The 20,983-nt window shown below is 45.5% G+C and overlaps 1 protein-coding gene across 3 annotated transcripts in view; it reads left to right on the plus strand.

The window, feature by feature from the left end:
- The window catches only part of LOC140394968 (semaphorin-4E), a 116,624-nt gene that overhangs the window by 73,158 nt on the left and 22,483 nt on the right, over positions 1-20,983 (plus strand). For all 3 annotated transcript variants that reach the window (XM_072482228.1, XM_072482229.1, XM_072482230.1), the window contains exons 5-9: positions 511-609; positions 1,821-1,920; positions 3,696-3,806; positions 6,785-6,936; positions 20,408-20,583. In XM_072482228.1, the coding sequence (XP_072338329.1) occupies positions 511-609; positions 1,821-1,920; positions 3,696-3,806; positions 6,785-6,936; positions 20,408-20,583 (638 nt within the window). The remainder of the gene's footprint in view (positions 1-510; positions 610-1,820; positions 1,921-3,695; positions 3,807-6,784; positions 6,937-20,407; positions 20,584-20,983) is intronic.

The following is a 20,983-nucleotide window of genomic DNA, read 5'->3' on the forward strand; positions in this document are numbered from 1 at the left end:
AATGAGACCTGTAAGCCCCCTGGTATGGTACTATTCACACCTCCACTGCTTTATGGTAGAACACATGTCTGAGCTGCACATTCTTATCATAGGAACATAGGAGTACTTTGTTCTGCCTCATGAGCCTGTTCTGATATTTTATTAGACTATAGCTTATCTGTGTTTTGTGGGGAAAATAAATGGTGCAGGAGCAATGCTTAAATGCTACAATCGGCCTTGTCCCTATATTTGAGTAACAGCATTTTATGTAACTTTTAAAAATATTTGTCTCGTATCTTTGCACAGTGATTATTGGACGATAGAAATCAGTACATTAATCAACCTATGTTGTTATTTTACCTCACTTTGGAGTCCAACTGTGGCAGTAAAAGTGTATTCCACCCTCCTTCCTGTTGTACCAGCCACTAATAGGGTGTGAAGTACAAAATAGTGTGCAAAATGATCTGCATAAGTTGGTAAAAGAAAATCACTGTCTTCAGCGTTTATATGTAATTAATGTTTCCATTACAGAAAGATTGCCGTAACTATATACGCATTCTCCACCGATTAACTGAAACCAGATTGTATGTTTGTGGAACAAATGCATTTCAGCCAACGTGCGATTACATGGTCAGTACACTTGTAGAGATCTGCAGTACAAATCCGATCAATCAATACATTTAGAATTACGTAAAGGAAATGAGATGGGAGTTAAGGCCAATTCATGTATGATCTTTGATCTGAGGTATTTTATACCATGTGATGTTATTGTTGGACAATCTCCAACAAGAAACTGATATTGTCATTTATGTAAAGCAGCAGAGGTACTAAAATAAAAACAGCATTTCTGGCAGCATCTGTGGAGAGAGAAACCGAGTTAACAGGTGCGATTTAACAAAAAAAAACAGTCCTGTGCAGGGTGGTTCTCGGTGCTATGACCCTGCTACTAAACAGGATTTTGTTTTTTGGGTGGGTGTCAGCAAGGAACTGAGCTGCACTCAACTTAATTTCCTAGCCTCTCGTGAGATTTAATGGCCTCGTTACGCCACTGAGTCGGGCACGATGAGGCCATTTGTTCAGGCCCAACGTTTCTAGTCCATATGACCCTTCCACAGAACTGAAGAGGGATAGAAATGTAATGAATTATATAGTTGGAGAGGTGTGGGGGGGGGGGGGGGGGGGGCAGAATGGAAAGTCAGGGCTAAGGAGAGTTTGCTAAAGAGGTCATGGACATAAGACAAAGGAGGTGTTAATGGTGCGATTAAAAACTGATAGTGGATTTTCACAGTAACTTCATTGCAGCGTTAATGTAAGCCTACTTGTGACAATAATAAGTTTTTTTTCTAAGGTTTTTTATTGGGTTTTTTATACATGGTTTATTTACAGATGTACACATAGAGATACCAAAAAGAGATAACCAAAACACTGCAAAACTAAAAAACCCAAGGGGTGGGAAAATAAAACCTGGGGCAGTGTATATACATAAAAAAATTGGGTACCCAAAATTTATAACATTTTTAAAAAAGTGAACAGTTTCTGTGTCTAACATAGATTTTCCTGTTTCCATTTTCCACTGTGTGGATCCCTGGGCATTGCTGCAAAACATTACATCAGGCTGGGTAGTAGTTGTGGCAACTTGTATATTGTTTGCTCTGGAGTAAGGAGAGCTTCCAAGTTGGTATTGCTGTTCTAGTATTATTGTATAAATTGTTGACTATTAGACTGTCTCATTCAAATTTTTGAACTACAATTATAAAAGAAAAAATGGTGACACATTGTCATCAGAACGTTACCTCAACTGAATTTAACATGCATACAATAAAACATATGTTGTTTGACAGGTCATTAACAATAGCAAAATTGAGCTAGAAAACAAGACTGAAGAGAGTAAAGGACAGTGCCCGTTTGACCCCACTCAGAGATATGCTTCTGTTATGGTCGGTATGTAACGCATTTAATCATATTTCAAAATATTTTTTGCTAGTTTGTAGTTCTTGCATTGCAAGAAAGAAAGACATTTCTTTTGTGCCTTATTAAGTGCAAATACTTCATGTCCGATTAATTGTGTCAGCAAATGAACAGCAAGGTGCCAGAAACAACAGTTGAGAAAAATGGCCAATCAACGGGACAATGTTGACCAAGACATCGAGAACACCTCTTGCTCTTCGAATAGTGCAATAGTATCATTTATGTGCACCTGAAATGGCAGGTTGGGCCTGGGTTTAACATCGCAACCAAAAGACTTTGGGCGGGATTCTCCGTTTCTGAGACAAAGTGTTGACGCCAACGCAGAATTCGTGGACTTTCACGACAGAAAAACTGGCACCACACCTGGACTGATCCCGCTACTATTGAGGGGCTAGCATCGGTGCCATGTGGAACACAATCGATTCCAATGAAAAACGGTGCAGGATACGCCGGGTCCGTGATTGACACTTGGGAGGCTGACAAGCTGCAGTCGCATATAGGCATTACCATCCCCCCACATGCTTATCCCAGCCAGCAAGAGAGCACTGGTTGTGCTGGAGTACCCCCACACCAAACATCTTTGGACACTAAGGGGCAATTTAGCATGGCTAATCCACCTAACATGCACATCTTTGGGCTGTGGGAGGAAACCGAAGAACCAGGAGAAAATCCATACAGACACGGGGAAAACATGCAAACTCCACACTGTCACTCAAGGCTGGAAAGGAACTCGGGTCCCTGGCGCTGTGAGGCAACAGTGTTAATCACTGTGCCACTGTGCTGCCCATGAAGAAAAAGAAAGACCTTGCCTTTATATAGCACCTTTCACAATCTCAGGACATCCCACAACATTTTAGAGCAAGCGAGGTATTGTAGTCACATTGTAATGCAGGAAAAATGGCAGCCAATTTGAGCACAGCCAGGTCCCACATATGGCAGCAAGCCAATGAACAAGTCATTCTCATCATGTTGATTAAGAGATAAAAATTGGAAAAAAATAATACTCTCCTTCAAAATAGTGCCATGCATTTTTTCCACATCCACCAAGGGGGAGCAGACAGGGCCTCAATTTTTTTTAAAATTTAAAGTACCCAATTATTTTTTGTCCAATTAAGGGACAATTTAGCGTGGCCAATCCACCTAACCACATCTTTGGGTTGTGGGAGTGAGACCCACGCAAACATGGGGAGAGTGTGCAAACTCCACACGGATCGAACCAGGGTCCTCAGCGCCGTGAGGCAGCAGGGCTAACCACTGTGCTACCGTGCCACCCGACAGGGCCTTAATTTAACATCATATCCAAAACACAGCTCTTGGAGAGTGCAGCACTCCCTCAGTAGTGCACTGGAGCGTCATCCTAAATTTTGTAGTTAAGCCTCTGTCGTGCAAGTTCAACCCACACACTTATGATTCCGGTGAGAATCCTATCAGAGAGTCATGGCTGATACATATTTCACATGAGTCACTGGCTTCAATAGAGATGGAGAGAAAGTATAAGAAAGATGTGATGGCTTTTGCAGTCTGCACCATGTGTAATTTAGATTATAAACTGGATAAAGTATGTGTGATTAAGATACAAGTATTCAATGAGTGGGAATGGATACAATAGGGTGGATGGAAATTGGAAATCCAACCCATATTCTATTCATTTAAGCCTATTGACAGTACAAGGTGTGGTTGCTGTAGTTTCTAAGCCTTTCACCAGGAAGTGAATGATTTTCGGATTACCTCAATTTCATCTATTATAGATGGCGAATTTTACTCTGCAACAGCCAATAACTTCCTTGGTTCTGAACCCATTTTACTGCGCAGCCTGCAAAACAGCTTGAGATCTGAGTACAAGACTTCCTGGCTAAATGGTGAGCACAATTCTTGTGTGTGATGCTGAAAGTCCCCAATGGGTTGTTTTACATTCAAGTTTTATTTCGTTGTGGGGATGCGGAGCGGTGGAGTTTGTGTAAATTTTTGTTTATTGTCTCAATGGCAATATTGAAGTCAGGGAGTGTAATGTAAACCATGGGGAATTTAGTTCATTGCTATGTTGCAAGATAAGTCCTGCTACAGATAAGCTTCTTAAGTCAGTTAACCACTAAAAAATAAATTAATAACATGAAATTAACCCATTTTGGTTTTGTGTTTTCATGAATTAAGCACGAGCTTAAAAATTCTTGATTATTAATGGTACTGTTAGGAAATAAGACCAGGGCAGCACGGTGGCACAGTGGTTAGCACTGCTGCTTCACGGCACCGAGGTCCCAGGTTCGATCCCGGTTCTGGGTCACTGTCCGTGTGGAGTTCACACATTCTCCCTGTGTTTGCATGGGTTTCGTCCCCACAACCCAAAAGATGCGCAGGCTAGGTGGATTGGCCACACTAAAAATTGCCCCTTAATTGGAAAAAATGAATTGGGTACTCTAAATTTATTTTTAAAAAGGAAATAAGACCACTTAGAACTGAATTATCTGACTCAAAATGAAAGTTCTCCAACTAAACCTTGTGATCTTGTGTCATCAAGGTGCGAAATATTGATGCTCTTGAATGAAGAACCTAGGGTACAGCAAGATTTGATGTCTCTATTATAATAATATTTATTAGTGTCACAAGCAGGCTTACATTAACATTGCAATGAAGTTACTGTGAAAATCCCCAGTCGCCTGTTCGGGTACACTGAGGGAGAATTCAGAATTTCCAATTCGCCTAACAGCATGCCTTTTGGGACTTGTGGGAGGAAGCCGGAGCACCCGGAGGAAACCCACACAGACACGGGGAGAACGTGCAGACTCCGCACAGACAGTGACCCAAGCCAGGAATCAAACCTGGGACCCTGGTGCTGTGAAGCAACAGTGCTAACCACTGTGCTATCATGCTGCCCTTACACCAGTGTACCTTGGCCTCAAAGACAGAGGGGTATACCCATTGCTTTTTTTCTACACAATAGCCCCGCGTATTGAGATTAGTTTCAATAGTGTTAAATTCGAAGCAGTTTAATTTTGAAAAACAAGGTTTAGTTGGAGAACTTTCATTTTGAGTCAGATGATTCAAAGAGGTCTTATTTCCTAACAGCACCATTAACAATCAAGACTTTTGACCATGCCCGCTAGTGAATGATTATGATTTTACTGCGCAGCCTGCAAAACAGCTTGAGATCTGAGTACAAGACTTCCTGGCTAAATGGTGAGCACAATTCTTGTGTGTGATGCTGAAAGTCCCCAATGGGTTGTTTTACATTCAAGTTTTATTTTGTTGTGGGGATGCGGAGCGGTGGAGTTTGTGTAAATTTTTAGCACAGGGCTAAATCGTTGGCTTTGAAAGCATACCGAGGCAGGCCAGCACGGTTCAATTCCCGTAACAGCCTCCCCGAACAGGCGCCGGAATGTGGCGACTAGGGGCTTTTCACAGTAACTTCATTGAAGCCTACTTGTGACAATAAGCGATTTTCATTTCATTTAATTTGGTGGGTCTCTTCTTGGTTGAGAGTACTTTAACCTGTTTCACATGAAACGTTTTACAGCTGACAGACAGTGAACACACCTTTATCTCGTTAATCTGGCTAGATTGTAAATAAGTATCTTGCAGCTTGAACACTCAAAAGTATTATTCTTATTAGCTCCCTGGCTCTCCTATCATAGAATCATAGAATTTACAGTGCAGAAGGAGGCCATTCGGCCCATCGAGTCTGCACCGGCTCTTGGAAAGAGCACCCGACCCAAGGTCCACACCTCCACCTTATCCCCATAACCCAGTAACCCCACCCAACACTAAGGGCAATTTTGGACACAATGGGCAATTTAGCATGGCCAATCCACCTAACCCGCACATCTTTGGACTGTGGGAGGAAACCGGAGCACCCGGAGGAAACCCACACACACACGGGGAGGATGTGCAGACTCCGCACAGACAGTGACCCAAGCCGGAATCGAACCTGGGACCCTGGAGCTGTGAAGCATTTGTGCTATCCACAATGCTACCGTGCTGCCCACTCCAACTCAGTTGCAGCTAAGGTGAGTAGGTGACCAACTTGCAGTCTCCCAAACTGCTCATAATCATTCACTAGCGGGCATGGTCAAAGTTCTTGATTATTAATGGTGCTGTTAGGAAACAAGACCTCTTTGAATCATCTGACTCAAAATGAAAGTTCTCCAACTAAACCTTGTTTTTCAAAAGCATAATTGTTTAAATGGTCTACAGTCAGCACTCCACCAGCCTTGCCTGCTCTGTGCCTACATATGTTACACCAGGCCCGGCAGAGTGTGGTTGACTCTCAACTGCCCCCTGAAGTGGCCCAGCAAGACACTCAGTTTTCTCATCGCTGTCTCTGGGCAAGAGAGAGAGAGACCCAATGATGGCTGTGCTCACCACTGATTTTCCTTTCTTGTGGGTAGGTGTCTAGCCTCCACTTGGTATTTGACCCATGAGATTGGAAACATAACAGAGTGATGAAATCAAATCTACTTCTCATTACACTGTCCAGTTTGTTTGTAACTTTATAAAATCATCTCTTATGGTCATTAAACATATTTATATCAATAATTAACATGGATTTTATGAATTGAATACTTATTTTGGACTGAACCAGAAGCTGTAAGAAAAATCTTATCATTATGAAAATAGGCTAATATTTGCCTACTCTGCATATCATTGGTGTCATAATCCATCATTTTTAATCAGTTTGCCTTTGAAGAGTTGTTTCAGAAAAAACATATTACTCATGTACCATTGAATTATTATCTCCACAATATCAACTTAATATACTGACTCCAGATTTCCTATGTGGTGCTGATCATTTTCTCTATTAAACTGATCACTTCTGCTGAATAAATTTGCTTCTTTTAAACAGAGCCTAATTTTGTTCATTTGGATGTGGTGCGAGAGAGTGAAGATGCTCCTGATGGGGATGATGACAAGATCTACTTTTTCTTCAGTGAAACGGCTGTTGAGTTTGAATTCTACAATAAGCTAGTGGTTTCAAGAATTGCTCGAGTATGTAAGGTAAGTGCTAATACTGGGTACTCTGCAAAATTGAAATGAAATGAAATTAAAATTGCTTATTGTCACTGTTATTGTTACTGTGAAAAGCTCCTAGTCGTCACATTCCGGCGCCTGTTCGGGGTGGCTGGTACAGGAAATGAACCGTGCTGCTGGCCTGCCTTGGTCTGCTTTTAAAGCCAGTGATTTAGCCCTGTGATGGTTCAGTTTTGATGTGATTTAATTATGTGAGTCACGCGGTAGAGTGCTGCAGGAAGCTTCACAATGGACTTTCTGCTCTGAGCGCTAGGTTCAAATCGTTCCCAGAGATGGGATAGATGTCTCTTAAGTCAGCTGTGTACATATATACAATACAAAAAGAGGTAAAGGAATTTTTAAAAAGAAATTTTGAGTATCAAATGCTTTTTTCCCCAATTAAGGGGCAATTTAACATGGCCATTTCACCTGCCCTGCACATCTCTTTGGGTTATGGGGGTGAGACCCACCCAGACACGGGGAGAATGTGCAAACTCCACATAGACAGTGACCCAGGGTGGGATCGAACCCGGGTCCTAGGTGCCGTGAGGCAGCAGTGCTAACCACTGCTCCACCATGCCGGCCATGTTAATGCAGTTTTAATTCAAGTGTGGATCCACAACATTTACACTGCCCCTAATTGAACATTATCACCACTGATCATCCCAGAAGGGGAAAGGGCACCTCTGTGTATTTGGAATGGAGACAGATTTTTGAGTTTGAGTAAGGAAATCTTTATTCCGTATCTAATCTTTATTTTTTAATATAAATAAAGGGGAAATTTAGCGTGGCCAATTCACCTACCCTGCGCATCTTTGGGTTGTCGGGGTGAGACCCATGCAGACATGGGGAGAATGTACAAGCTCCACACGGACAGAGACCCGAGGCCGGTATTGGACCCAGGTCCTCGGCGCCTTGAGGCAGCAGTGCTACCCACTGTGCCACCGTTCCGTCCGTATCTAATCTTTCTGTATAAGATCCTGAATAGTTCCTGAATGCTTAACTCCTGAGTGCTAACCTCCCTTCCTTCAAACAGCAAAGAGTATAGGCAGCTAAGCACAAACACCAGGCAGTCCTAATAAAATCAAGCAATTCATCCTTCATGTACTGTGGAAAACCATGCAGGTCTGCAGCCGGACTCCATAAGCTATGTTTGAACACATAAGAGATAGTGTTAATGGTCCGGGTTTACAGAACCCCAAAGTGTTTCATGGAGTTCAACCGACCCACAACTTTTAATAGATTGTGGTGTGGGCAGCACACGGCGTATTCTCCAGGTGTGATACAGCAGAAATGGACAAAATGGTTTTTAAAACAAAACAATGTTTATTCTATGAACTCAAGGTAACGTTTTAAAAACAAGCATTGAATATCTTAACACCCATTACTTCAAAGATAACCCCAAAAGACTACAACACTAAATAATCCTTCAAACTGTTCCTTTAAACATCTAAAAGACTTCAAACCTTCAAAAACAGACATTAGGTCACATTCAATATATTTATAGTCTTTGGATTTCAGAAATCAACAGACCAGCTCTGTGTTTCTTCCTGCAGCTCTCAGCAAAACACACAGACCCTCCCAGCTGCCTTCTCAAACTGAAACTCAAAAAAGCAGAAGTGAGCTCAGCTCCCCTCACCCTCTGACATCACTTCAGTAATATGATCATCTCCATTTCTTAAAGGTACATTGCTTAAACATCCATTTCTTAAAGGTACTCTCACATGACACCTCCCCCCCAAGAAAAAAAAAAATCATCAACTTCAGATGGTTTCATTTTCCACCTTTGCACCGTCAATTAAGAAATGCACACAGTAAAAACACTTTACCGGTTCACAAAAAACAACACACGCAAACAGGTATAATAATATAGTCCATTTTTGCCCCCCATTATTCTTCCTCCAACCAAAATCCTTCTCGATTGACAGTCTCTTTGAACAAGAAAGATCCTTCATGATCCATCCATTCCTCTCCGCCTCGGCATTTCTCTTTAAAGTTAGATACTTCAGTTCAATCTGATCACAGAGTCCCTTGCAATTCTCCAATACAGGAGCATCGGTTACCACAGCTTTCAGGCAGTCAAATGCCTGTTGAAAGTCTGCTGTCCATTGAAATTTTTGACGTTTCATCAGCAAGTCCATCAGTGAAGCAACCACGCTACAAACCTTTGCACAAAGGTTCGATCAAATCCACTCATGCCAAGAAATCTCATTATTTCCCTTCGTCTTGAGGGTATCGAAAACTCCTCAAGGAAAGTGACTTGGGCTTTTCCAAATTCACTTTTGTCTAGGTTTTACCACCAAACCCGCCTCCTGAAGTCGATCGAATAACTCCATAAGATGTTTTAAATGTTCTTTCCATGTCTGGCTGCAAACTACCAGATCGGCGATGTAGACCGCACAATTGGGTAATCCTGAAACAACTGTATTAGTTAACCGTTTAAATGTGGCTGGGACGTTTTTCATGCCAAATGGCATAACTTTGAATTGGTATATACCATCTGGAGTCACAAAAGCTGTAATTTCCTTCGCCCTTTTGGAAAAAGGTACCTGCCAGTAACCTTTAAGTAAATCCAATTCGGAAATAAAAGCGGATTGTCCCACTTTCTCAACGCAATCCTCCAAACGTGGGATAGGATAAGAGTCCGTTCTTGTAACTGCATTCACCTTTCTATAGTCCACATACAACTGTTGGGTACCGTCTGGTTTAGATACCATGCTGTGGGTGAGCTCCATTGGCTGCAACCCACTTCAATTATGCCATTTTTAAGCATACTATCAATCTCTTTGTTAACCTGTGCCAATTTTAAAGGATTAAGTCTATATGGATGTTGTTTGATAGGGACAGCATTTCCCACATCTATATCATGTATAGCCATTTTAGTACTTCCCAATTTAGCTCTACAAACTTGCCCATGTGATATCAATAACTCTTTCAGGCCAGTTCATTTTCCTCTGGAAGATAACTCAACAATTTTCCCAATTTTTAAGAACATCCTCATTTTCCAATTTAATTTGTGGTATGTCAAATTCACAGTCATCTGGGTTTGGTTCGTCACTTTGAGTCAGAATCATTAAAACCTCCTTTTTCTCTCCTTCCCTTTCAAAGTACCTTTTAAGCATATTCACATGACACACTCGGTGAGTCTTTTTTACCACATAATTCACCTCACTTAATTTCCTTTCAATCTGATACGGTCCACAAAACCTAGCTTTTAAAGGCTCACCTACCACTGGCAACAACACTAAAACTTTATCTCCACTGGCAACTCCACTACGAACTTTGGATTTCTTGTCCGCTACGCGTTTCATCACATTTTGTGCAACTTTCAAATGTTGTCTAGCCAATTCACCTGCTCTATTTAATCGTTCCCTAAAATTTGACACGTAATCCAATAGTGTAACTTCCGATTTCTCACCCACCAATTTTTCTTTAATCAATTTAAGTGGTCCTCTTACCTCATGACCAAAAATTAGTTCAAAAGGCCTAAATTTGATGGACTCATTAGGTACATCCCTAATTGCAAACAGTACGAATGGAATTCCTTGATCCCAATCCTCTGGATAATCTTGACAATAAGCCCTCAACATTGTCTTTAATGTCTGATGCCACCTTTCTAACGCTCCCTGCGATCCTGGATGGTACGCAGTTGATTTAAATTGTTTTATTCCTAAACTATCTATAACTTCTTTGAATAACTTTGAGATAAAATTTGATCCTTGATCCGATTGAATTTCTGTGGGTACTCCATATCTAGTAAAGAATTTAAGTAACTCCACAATCTTTTTAGCTGTAATATTACATGCTGGAATGGCGTCTGGAAACCTAGTAGACACATCCATTATAGTCAAAAGATATTGATTCCCACTTTTTGTTTTAGGAAGCGGTCCTACACAATCAATTGGGATCCTTGTAAAAGGTTCCTCAAATGCTGGAATGAGTATTAAGGGCGCTGGTTTTATCACTGCTTGAGGTTTCCCTATCACTTGACATGTGTGACATGATTGACAAAATTTAACTACATCTTTATGTAGTCCAGGCCAATAAAAATGTTTCTGGATTTTAGCTTGAGTTTTCCTTATCCCCAAATGACCTCCCACTGGTACCTCATGTGCCACTCGCAACACCTCCTTTCTATACCCTATCGGCAATATTACTTGATGAACTTCTGCCCACTTTTCATCCGTCTGCATATGTACAGGTCTCCATTTTCTCATCACGACATCACTTTTATGGTAATAACACTCTGGTATACTCTCAGATTCCTCTTCCGTATATGCTTTCTGATATATCCGTTTTATTTCTACTTTCTGTTGTAACGCCGCCAATTTTCCTGAACTAAAGATATCCGCCTCATCCTCCACCTGTTCTTATTCTTTTTCAACCATCTGATCAAAAATTGTTTCTGATAATTGCACTTCAACTTCATCTTCAGTCTTTGATTTCTCCTCTTGTCTTAACCTGTGACTTTGCGACCTTGTTACACACAATCCGGAAAAATCCCAGGATATTCGTCCTTCAACACTTCCGTTGTCTGATTTTTCCATTGGCTTATCAACCACAGTAGGCATCACTCCCACCTGCGATCCAGTTATATTATTACCCAAGATAAACTGTATTCCTGGACAAGATAGTTTCTCTATTACTCCTACTACCACTTCACCACTCTTCACTGGACTTTCCAATCTTACCTTATATAATGGAACGCTACTCCTCTCACCCTGAATTCCACATATTCCCACCTTTTCTGGCAACATTCTTCCCAAACTACATAATTCCTCAACTCTTACCATTAAAGATTGACTAGCTCCTGTATCTCTTAAAATTGTGACTTCTTTACCTGCTCCTCCTGATACACATGAGTAAACTTTATCCCCACAAGTAAATTCTTTAAAGACATCTGGCACCTTCTTATCAATTACTTCTTGAACAGGCTGTACAATCATTTGCACCTCCTTCGCTTCCCTTGGGCTTTCCTTTACCACTCTAACAAACCCCACTGTCTTATCCTGTTTTACCACATAAGCCTTCCCAGTGCTTTTCTTCAACCACCAACACTGTGACTTTACATGGCCTAGTTTATTACAGTGAAAACATTTGAAACTTTTCATTTCCCTTCCACTCTCCTGGATTTCTTTTTTAATCTGAGGTACACTCTCTTTATTATCTCCCATCAGATCACCTTTACCTTTACCACTTGAGTATTTCTCATGTCCCCAGTTTCTATCCCTCACCGGCTGAAACTGATGTCGGAAACCAAGCCTTGATTTATGAACTAATTCATAATGATCTGCCATTTCTGCTGCTAATCTCGCAGTTTTAACCCTCTGCTCTTCCACATGAGTTTCACTACATCAGGAATTGAATTTTTAAACTCCTCCAAAAGTATCATTTCTCTGAGAGCTTCATACGTTTGGTCTATTTTCAAAGCCCTTATCCACCTATCAAAATTACTCTGTTTGAGCCTTTCAAACTCCATGTATGTTTGACCAAATTCTTTCCTTAAATTTGTAAACCTTTGTCTGTAAGCTTCAGGCACTAGCTCATATGCACCTAAGATGGATTTTTTCACCGCCTCATACGTTCCAGATACCTTCTCCGGTAATGATGCAAACACTTCACTCGCTCTACCTACCAGCTTTGTTTGAATCAGTAATACCCACATGTCCTGTGGCCATTTCATTTGTATAGCTACCTTCTCAAATGAAATGAAAAAGGCTTCTACCTCCTTCTCGTCAAACCTTGGCAATGCTTGGACATATTTAAATAGATCCCCACCACGTCTTCGACTATGACGCTCTGTCTCACTATCCTCATCAATCTCATCCAACTGTATGTTTCCCTTTGTGTCTGCCAATTTTAACTGATTTTCATGTTTCATAGCCATTTTATAAAGTTCAAACTCCTCTCTCTTTCTTTTTCTTTGTTTCTTTCTTCTCTCTCCTTTTCTTTTCCTCTCTATCTCTATCTTTGTTTCTTCTCTCTCCTTTTCTTTTTCTCTCATTGCATATTCAAGCTTCTTTAATTCTTTTTTATGTTCAAATTGCTTAATCTGCAACTGGAGCTTTGCCATTTCTTTTTTTTTTTAAATAATTTTTATTAGGGTTTTCACAAAATATCAACAACAGAATGAAAAAGAAACCCAGAAGAATTAAATACAGAACAAAGTAAAACAACTCCCATGCCACCCTCCCCCCTATACATAAATAATAAATTAACACCCCGAGTTAACACAAAGCAAACATAGCAAATATATAAGCTATGATCCCCCAGGGTAAATAAACAAAAATAAAATATAACCCCCCGTTGCTGCTGCTGGTGACCTTTGTCTACCGTTCTGCCAGGAAGTCCAAGAACGGTTGCCACCGCCTAAAGAACCCTTGTACCGATCCCCTTAAGGCGAATTTCACCCTCTCCAATTCAATAAACCCCGCCATTTTGTTGATCCAGGATTCCACCCTTGGGGGCCTCGCATCCCTCCACTGAAGAAGAATCCTTCGCCGGGCTACCAGGGACGCAAAGGCCAGAATACCGGCCTCTTTCGCCTCCTGCACTCCCGGCTCCCCTGCAACCCCAAATATTGCGAGCCCCCAGCCCGGCTTGACCCTGGATCCTACCACCCCGACACCGTCCTCGCTACGCCCTTCCAAAATTCCTCCAGCGCTGGGCATGCCCAGAACATATGGGTGTGATTTGCTGGGCTCCCTGAGCACCTAACACACCTGTCCTCACCCCCAAAGAACCGGCTCATCCTTGTCCCAGTCATGTGTGCCCTGTGCAGCACCTTAAACTGTATGAGGCTGAGCCTCGCGCACGAAGAGGAAGAGTTCACCCTCCCTAGGGCATCTGCCCACGTCCCCTCTTCGATCTCCTCTCCCAATTCCTCCTCCCACTTACCTTTCAACTCCACCACCGAGGCCTCCTCCTCCTCCTGCATCACTTGGTAAGTTTCCGAGATGTTCCGCACTCCAACCCACCCGCCCGAGAAAACCTTGTCCTGTACTGTGTGTGGCAGCAGCCGCGGGAATTCCACCACTTGCCTCCTGGCAAACGCCCTTACCTGTAAATATCTGAAGGTGTTCCCCGGGGGGGGTCCACACCGAGGCCCCAACTTCCCCCCTGTGCCGCCTCCACTGCCCCCAGATTTTGAGGGTAGTCGCCACTACCGGGCTCGCGGTATACCTCATTGGAGGGAGCGGCAGCAGCGCCGTTGCCAGCACCTCCAGACTCGTACCCTCACAAGACGCCGTCTCCAGCCTCTTCTATGCAGCCCCCTCCCCCTTCATCACCCACTTGCGCACCATCGCCGCATTGGCGGCCCAGTAGTACCCACAGAGGTTGGGCAGTGCCAGCCCCCCCTCCCATCCCTTCTCCACTCCAGGAACACCCTTCTCACCCTCGGAGTCCCTCGCGCCCACACAAACCCCATTATGCTCCTGTTGACCCGCCTAAAGAAAGCCTTCATAATAAACATGGGGAGGCACTGGAACAGGAACAAAAACCTTGGGAGCACTGTCATCTTAACTGACTGCACCCTACCCGCCAGGGACAGCGGCAACGCGTCCCACCTCTTGAACACCCTCTTGAACTCCTCCTCCATTTGCTCCACCAGCCTCGTGAAATTAAGTCTATGCAGGGCCCCCCAGCACCTGGCCACCTGGACCCCCAAATACCTGAAGCTCCTCTCTGCCCTTTTTAGTGGGAGCTCGCCAATCCCCCTCTCCTGGTCCCCTGGGTGAACCACGAACAACTCACTCTTCCCCATGTTGAGCTTGTACCCTGAGAAATCCCCGAACTCCCTGAGGATCCTCATTACCTCCGGCATTCCCTCCACCGGGTCCGCCACATATACCAGCAAGTCATCCTCATAGAGCGACACCCTATGCTCCTCCCCACCCCACACCAACCCCCTCCAGTTCCTCGGCTCCGTCAGTGCCATAGCCAGGGGCTCAATCGCCAGTGCGAAGAGCAGGGGGGACAGGGGACACCCCTGCCTCCTCCCTCGATGCAACCGAAAGTACTCAGACCTCCTCTTGTCCGTGGCCACACTCGCCATCGGGACCTCGTACAACAACCTAACCCACCTGACAAACCCGTCCCCAAACCCGAACCTCTTCAGCACCTCCCACAAGTACCTCCACTCTACCCTATCGAAGGCCTTCTCAGCGTCCATCGCCACCACTATCTCCGCCTCCCCCTCCCTCGCCGGCATCATAATAACGTTCAGGAGCCTCCGCACATTCGCGTTCAACTGCCTCCCCTTCACGAACCCCGTCTGGTCTTCGTGGATCACCTGCGGCATGCAATCCTCAATTCCCGTGGCTAAGACCTTTGCCAGCACCTTGGCATCTACATTTAACAACAAAATCGGCCTGTAAGACCCACACTGCAGGGGATCCTTGTCCCGCCTCAGGATCAAGGAGATCAGTGCCCGGGACATCATCGGGGGAAAATCCCCCCTCCCTTGCCTCATTGAAGGTCCTAACTAGCAACGGGCCCAACAGGTCCACATATTTCTTGTAGAATTCGACCGGGAAACCGTCCGGCCCCGGTGCCTTCCCCGCCTGCCTGCTCCCTATCCCTTTGGCCAGCTCCTCCAGCCCAATCGGGGACCCCAATCCCGCTACCAGTCCCTTCTCCACCTTTGGAAACCTCACTTGGTCCAGAAAGCGGCCCACCCTCCCTTCTCCGGTGGGGGCTCGGACCGATACAATTCCTCATAAAAGTCCCTGAAGACCCCATTGATGTCCACCCCACTCCGCGCCACGCTCCCTCCCCTGTCCTTAACTCCCCCGATCTCCCTAGCTGCGTCCCGTTCCGAAGCTGATTCATCAGCATCCGACTTGCCTTTTCCCCATACTTAGAAATCGCCCCCTGGGCCTTCCTCCACTGCACCTCCGCCTTCCTGGTGGTCGACAGGTCGAATTCGGCCTGGAGGCTACGCCTCTTCCTCAACAATCCCTCCTCCGGCACCTCCGCATACCTCCTGTCTACCCTCACCATCACCCCCACCAGCCTCTCCCTCTGCTATCTCCTCTCCTTGTGGGCCCTAATGGAGATCAGCTCTCCCCTAACCACCACCTTCAGCGCCTCCCATTCCATTCCCACTCGGACCTCCCCGTTGTCGTTGGCCTCCAAGTATCTCTCTATGCTTCCTCGGACCCGCTCACTCACCTCCTCGTCCGCCAACAGCCCCCACCTCCAAGCGCCACAACGGGCGCTGGTCCCGCTCCTCCCCCAGCTCTAGGTCTACCTAATGCGGGGCGTGATCCGAAATGGCTATCGCCGAGTACTCGGTATCCTCTACTCTCGCTATCAGCGCCCCACTCATAATAAAGAAGTCGATCCGGGAATAAGCCTTATGAACATGCGAGACAAATGAAAATTCCCCAGCCCCTGGCCTTGCAAATCTCCAAGGGTCCACCCCTCCCATCTGGACCATAAACCCCCTCAGCACCTTAGCCGCCGCCGGCCTCCTACCCGTCCTAGACCTGGAGCGATCCAGTGCCGGATCCAACACCATTTTAAAGTTTCCCCCCCATTATCAGGCCCCCCACTTCCAAGTCCGGGATCCGACCCAACATGCGCCGCATAAAACCCGCACCAGTTCGGGGCATACACATTGACCAGCACTACCCTCTCCCCTTGCAGCTTACCACTTACCATTACGTACCTGCCGCCATTGTCTGTCACAATGCTCGACGCCTCGAACGACACCCTCTTTCCCACCAAGATCGCCAACCCCCGATTTTTGGCATCCAGCCCCGAGTGAAACACCTGACCTACCCACCCGTTCCCCAATCTTACCTGGTCTGCCACCTTCAGGTGTGTCTCCTGGAGCATGACCACATCCGCCTTCAGCCCCTTCAGGTGCACGAACACCTGGGCCCTCTTCACCAGCCCGTTCAGGCCCCTCACCTTCCAAGTTATCAGCCGGGTCAGTTGGCCCCCCCCCCCCCAGCCAACAAGCCATCTCCCATTTTAGGCCAGCCACGTGCCCACGCCTCCCGCACCCTCCATTCCCCCAGGCGGCGAACCCCCGCCCTGACTCCCTCTCCTAGCTCCCCGCCCCCAACTAGATCCACCTCTAGCCGTTTTGCTCCGCCCATGGCACTCCCGTAAGTCAGCTGACTCCTGCTGACCCCAGCCTCTCCCGACACTCCATCGACCCCCCCCCCGGTGTGATTATCCCTCCACCTCCCCCTGGCAATCAGCATGTGCTCCTCTCCAGCACCGCCCTTCACCCCGGCCCCGCCCCCTTCCTTCCCTAGCACGGGAAAAAGCCCGCGCTTTCCATCCAAGCCGGCCCCGCCCTCTCTGGCGCAGCTCCCTTTTTGCGGCCTTGTCTCAACTCCCCATCCACGGGCCTCCACCGCCCCCACGCCGGGCCCTGTCCTTCCAACACCGGCGCCCACATCACATAGCCCCCACATCGAACCATTTTGCCCAACCACACCCAGTACCAAAGAAAACAGAACAGAACAGCCCCCAAAACACAGTAACCCCCCTAGGCACCCCCTCCCATCAAACCCTCAGTTCGAGTCCAACTTTTCAGTTTGGATAAAGGTCCACGCCTCCTCCGGCGTCTCGAAGTAGTGATGCCGATCCTGAAATGTGACCCAAAATCGCGCTGGCTGCAGCATCCCGAACTTCACCCCCTTCCGATGTAGAACCGCCTTAGCTCGGCTGAAGCCGGCCCTCTTCTTGGCCACCTCCGTCCTCCAGTCCTGGTCTATTCTGATCTCTGTGTTCTCCCACCTGCTGCTCCGTTCTTTTTTGGCCCATCTCAGGACACACTCTCTGTCCACAAAGCGGTGGAACCTCACCATTACCGCCCTTAGTGGCTCGTTGGCCTTGGGCCTCCTTGCCACGACTCGATGAGCCCCGTCCAGCTCCAGGGGCCTAGGGAAAGCTCCCGCGCCCATCACCGGAAGTCTTAAAAAAAAATTTTTTAGTACCCAATTCATTTTTTCCAATTAAGGGGCAATTTAGCGTGCCCAATTCACCTACCCTGCACATCTTTGGGTTGTGGGGGCGAAACCCACGCAAACATGGGGAGAAAGTGCAAACTCCACATGGACAGTGACCCAGAGCTGGGATCAAACCTGGGACCTCAGTGCGTGAGGCAGCAATGCTAACCACTGCGCCACCGTGCTGCCCTTGATGAAGGATGTTTAAAGTACTGGTGGACAAGGATAAGAGTGGTCCGAGGATGAATGTGCTAAATTGGGGGAAGGCTAATTATAACAATATTAGGCGGGAACTGAAGAACATAGATTGGGGGTGGATGTTTGAGGGCAAATCAACATCTGACATGTGGGAGGCTTTCAAGTGGCAGTTGAAAGGAATACAGGACCGGCATGTTCCTGTGAGGAAGAAAGATAAATACGGCAATTTTCGGGAACCTTGGATGACGAGTGATATTGTAGGCCTCGTCAAAAAGAAAAAGGAGGCATTTGTCAGGGCTAAAAGGCTGGGAACAGACGAAGCCTGCGTGGAATATAAGGAAAGTAGGAAGGAACTTAAGCAAGGAGTCAGGAGGGCTAGAAGGGGTCACGAAAAGTCATTGGCAAATAGGGTTAAGGAAAATCCCAAGGCTTTTTACACGTACATAAAAAGTAAGAGGGTAGCCAGGGAAAGGATTGGCCCACTGAAGGATAGGCAAGGGAATCTATGTGTGGAGCCAGAGGAAATGGGCGAGGTACTAAATGAATACTTTGCATCAGTATTCACCAAAGAGAAGTAATTGGTAGATGTTGAGTCTGGAGAAGGGGGTGTAGATAGCCTGGGTCACATTGTGATCCAAAAAGACGAGGTGTTGGGTGTCTTAAAAAATATTAAGGTAGATAAGTCCCCAGGGCCTGATGGGATCTACCCCAGAATACTGAAGGAGGCTGGAGAGGAAATTGCTGAGGCCTTGACAGAAATCTTTGGATCTTCGCTGTCTTCAGGGGATGTCCCAGAGGACTGGAGAATAGCCAATGTTGTTCCTCTGTTTAAGAAGGGTAGCAAGGATAATCCCGGGAACTACAGGCCGGTGAGCCTTACTTGAGTGGTAGGGAAATTACTGGAGAGAATTCTTCGAGACAGGATCTACTCCCATTTGGAAGCAAATGGACGTATTAGTGAGAGGCAGCACGGTTTTGTGAAGGGGAGGTCGTGTCTCACTAACTTGATAGAGTTTTTCGAGGAGGTCACTAAGATGATTGATGCAGGTAGGGCAGTAGATGTTGTCTATATGGACTTCAGTAAGGCCTTTGACAAGGTCCCTCATGGTAGACTAGTACAAAAGGTGAAGTCACACGGGATCAGAGGTGAGCTGGCAAGGTGGATACAGAACTGGCTAGGCCATAGAAGGCAGAGAGTAGCAATGGAGGGATGCTTTTCTAATTGGAGGGCTGTGACCAGTGGTGTTCCACAGGGATCAGTGCTGGGACCTTTGCTCTTTGTAGTATATATAAATGATTTGGAGGAAAATGCAATTGGTCTGATTAGTAAGTTTGCAGACGACACAAAGGTTGGTGGAATTGCGGATAGCGATGAGGACTGTCGGAGGATACAGCAGGATTTAGATTGTCTGGAGACTTAGGCGGAGAGATGGCAGATGGAGTTTAATCCGGACAAATGTGAGGTAATGCATTTTGGAAGGTCTAATGCAGGTAGGGAATATACAGTGAATGGTAGAACCCTCAAGAGTATTGAAAGTCAAAGAGATCTAGGAGTACAGGTCCACAGGTGATTGAAAGGGGCAACACAGGTGGAGAAGGTAGTCAAGAAGGCATATGGCATGCTTGCCTTCATTGGCCTGGGCATTGAGTATAAGAATTGGCAAGTCATGTTGCAGCTGTATAGAACCTTAGTTAGGCCACACTTGGGAGTATAGTGTTCAATTCTGGTCGCCACACTACCAGAAGGATGTGGAGGCTTTAGAGAGGGTGCAGAAGAGATTTACCAGAATGTTACCTGGTATGAAGGGCATTAGCTATGAGGAGCGATTGAATAAACTCGGTTTGTTCTCACTGGAACGAAGGAGGTTGAGGGGAGACCTGATAGAGGTATACAAAATTATGAGGGGCATAGACAGAGTGGATAGTCAGAGGCTTTTCCCCAGGGTAGAGGGTTCAATTACTAGGGGGCATAGGTTTAAGGTGAGAGGGGCAAGGTTTAGAGTAGATGTACGAGGCAAGTTTTTTACGCAGAGGGTAGTGGGTGCCTGGAACTCGCTACCGGAGGAGGTAGTGGAAGTAGGGACATTTAAGGGGCATCTTGACAAATATATGAATAGGATGGGAATAGAATGATACGGACCCAGGAAGTGTAGAAGATTGTAGTTTAGTCGGGCAGCATGGTCGGCACGGGCTTGGAGGGCCGAAGGGCCTGTTCCTGTGCTGTACATTTCTTTGTTCTTTGTTCTTTCTTTGAGTTTCTATTGATGCTCGGCTATTTTTTTGTATTTCAGGGTGATCGAGGTGGCCAGCGGACTCTCCAGAGGAAGTGGACCAGCTTCCTGAAAGCCAGCCTAATGTGTTCTTCTCCTGACTTAAACTTTCCATTTAACATAATTCAAGATGTTTTTATACTGAGGGCACCAAACTGGAGGGACAGTATTTTCTATGCAGTTTTTACTCCGCAGTGGTAAGAATAAACAGAGCTGACTACTTGCAATCCAAAGAAATTATGCTATTCAAGTTTTTGTAATCCTCGTTCTGTCATTGAAGTTTGAATACATCAGTTCCCCCAGATGATTCTATTTCCTCAAAAGATGTTTTTTGCCTTTTTTAAGGTGTGTTTTGTGGACTAGAAGATAACAGACACTAGATATGTTGCAGATGAAGAGTTGAACAGTTAGTTTTTTAAAATACTTCAGAATAGCGTCATTGCAAATTTGCTGTACAGGACATTGTTGGCACTTCTAATTTGGAGTAATTTATGTAGTTTTGTATAAGATTTGCTTTTTCATATTTTATGCCCTGCTTTTCAAAAAAAGCCTCAGTCCTACTGGGGTATTATTCTGTGGTAGTTCACTGGTATCTTG

This window comes from Scyliorhinus torazame, chromosome 18 (assembly GCF_047496885.1).
Source record: "Scyliorhinus torazame isolate Kashiwa2021f chromosome 18, sScyTor2.1, whole genome shotgun sequence".
Classification (NCBI taxonomy): Eukaryota; Metazoa; Chordata; class Chondrichthyes; order Carcharhiniformes; family Scyliorhinidae; genus Scyliorhinus; species Scyliorhinus torazame.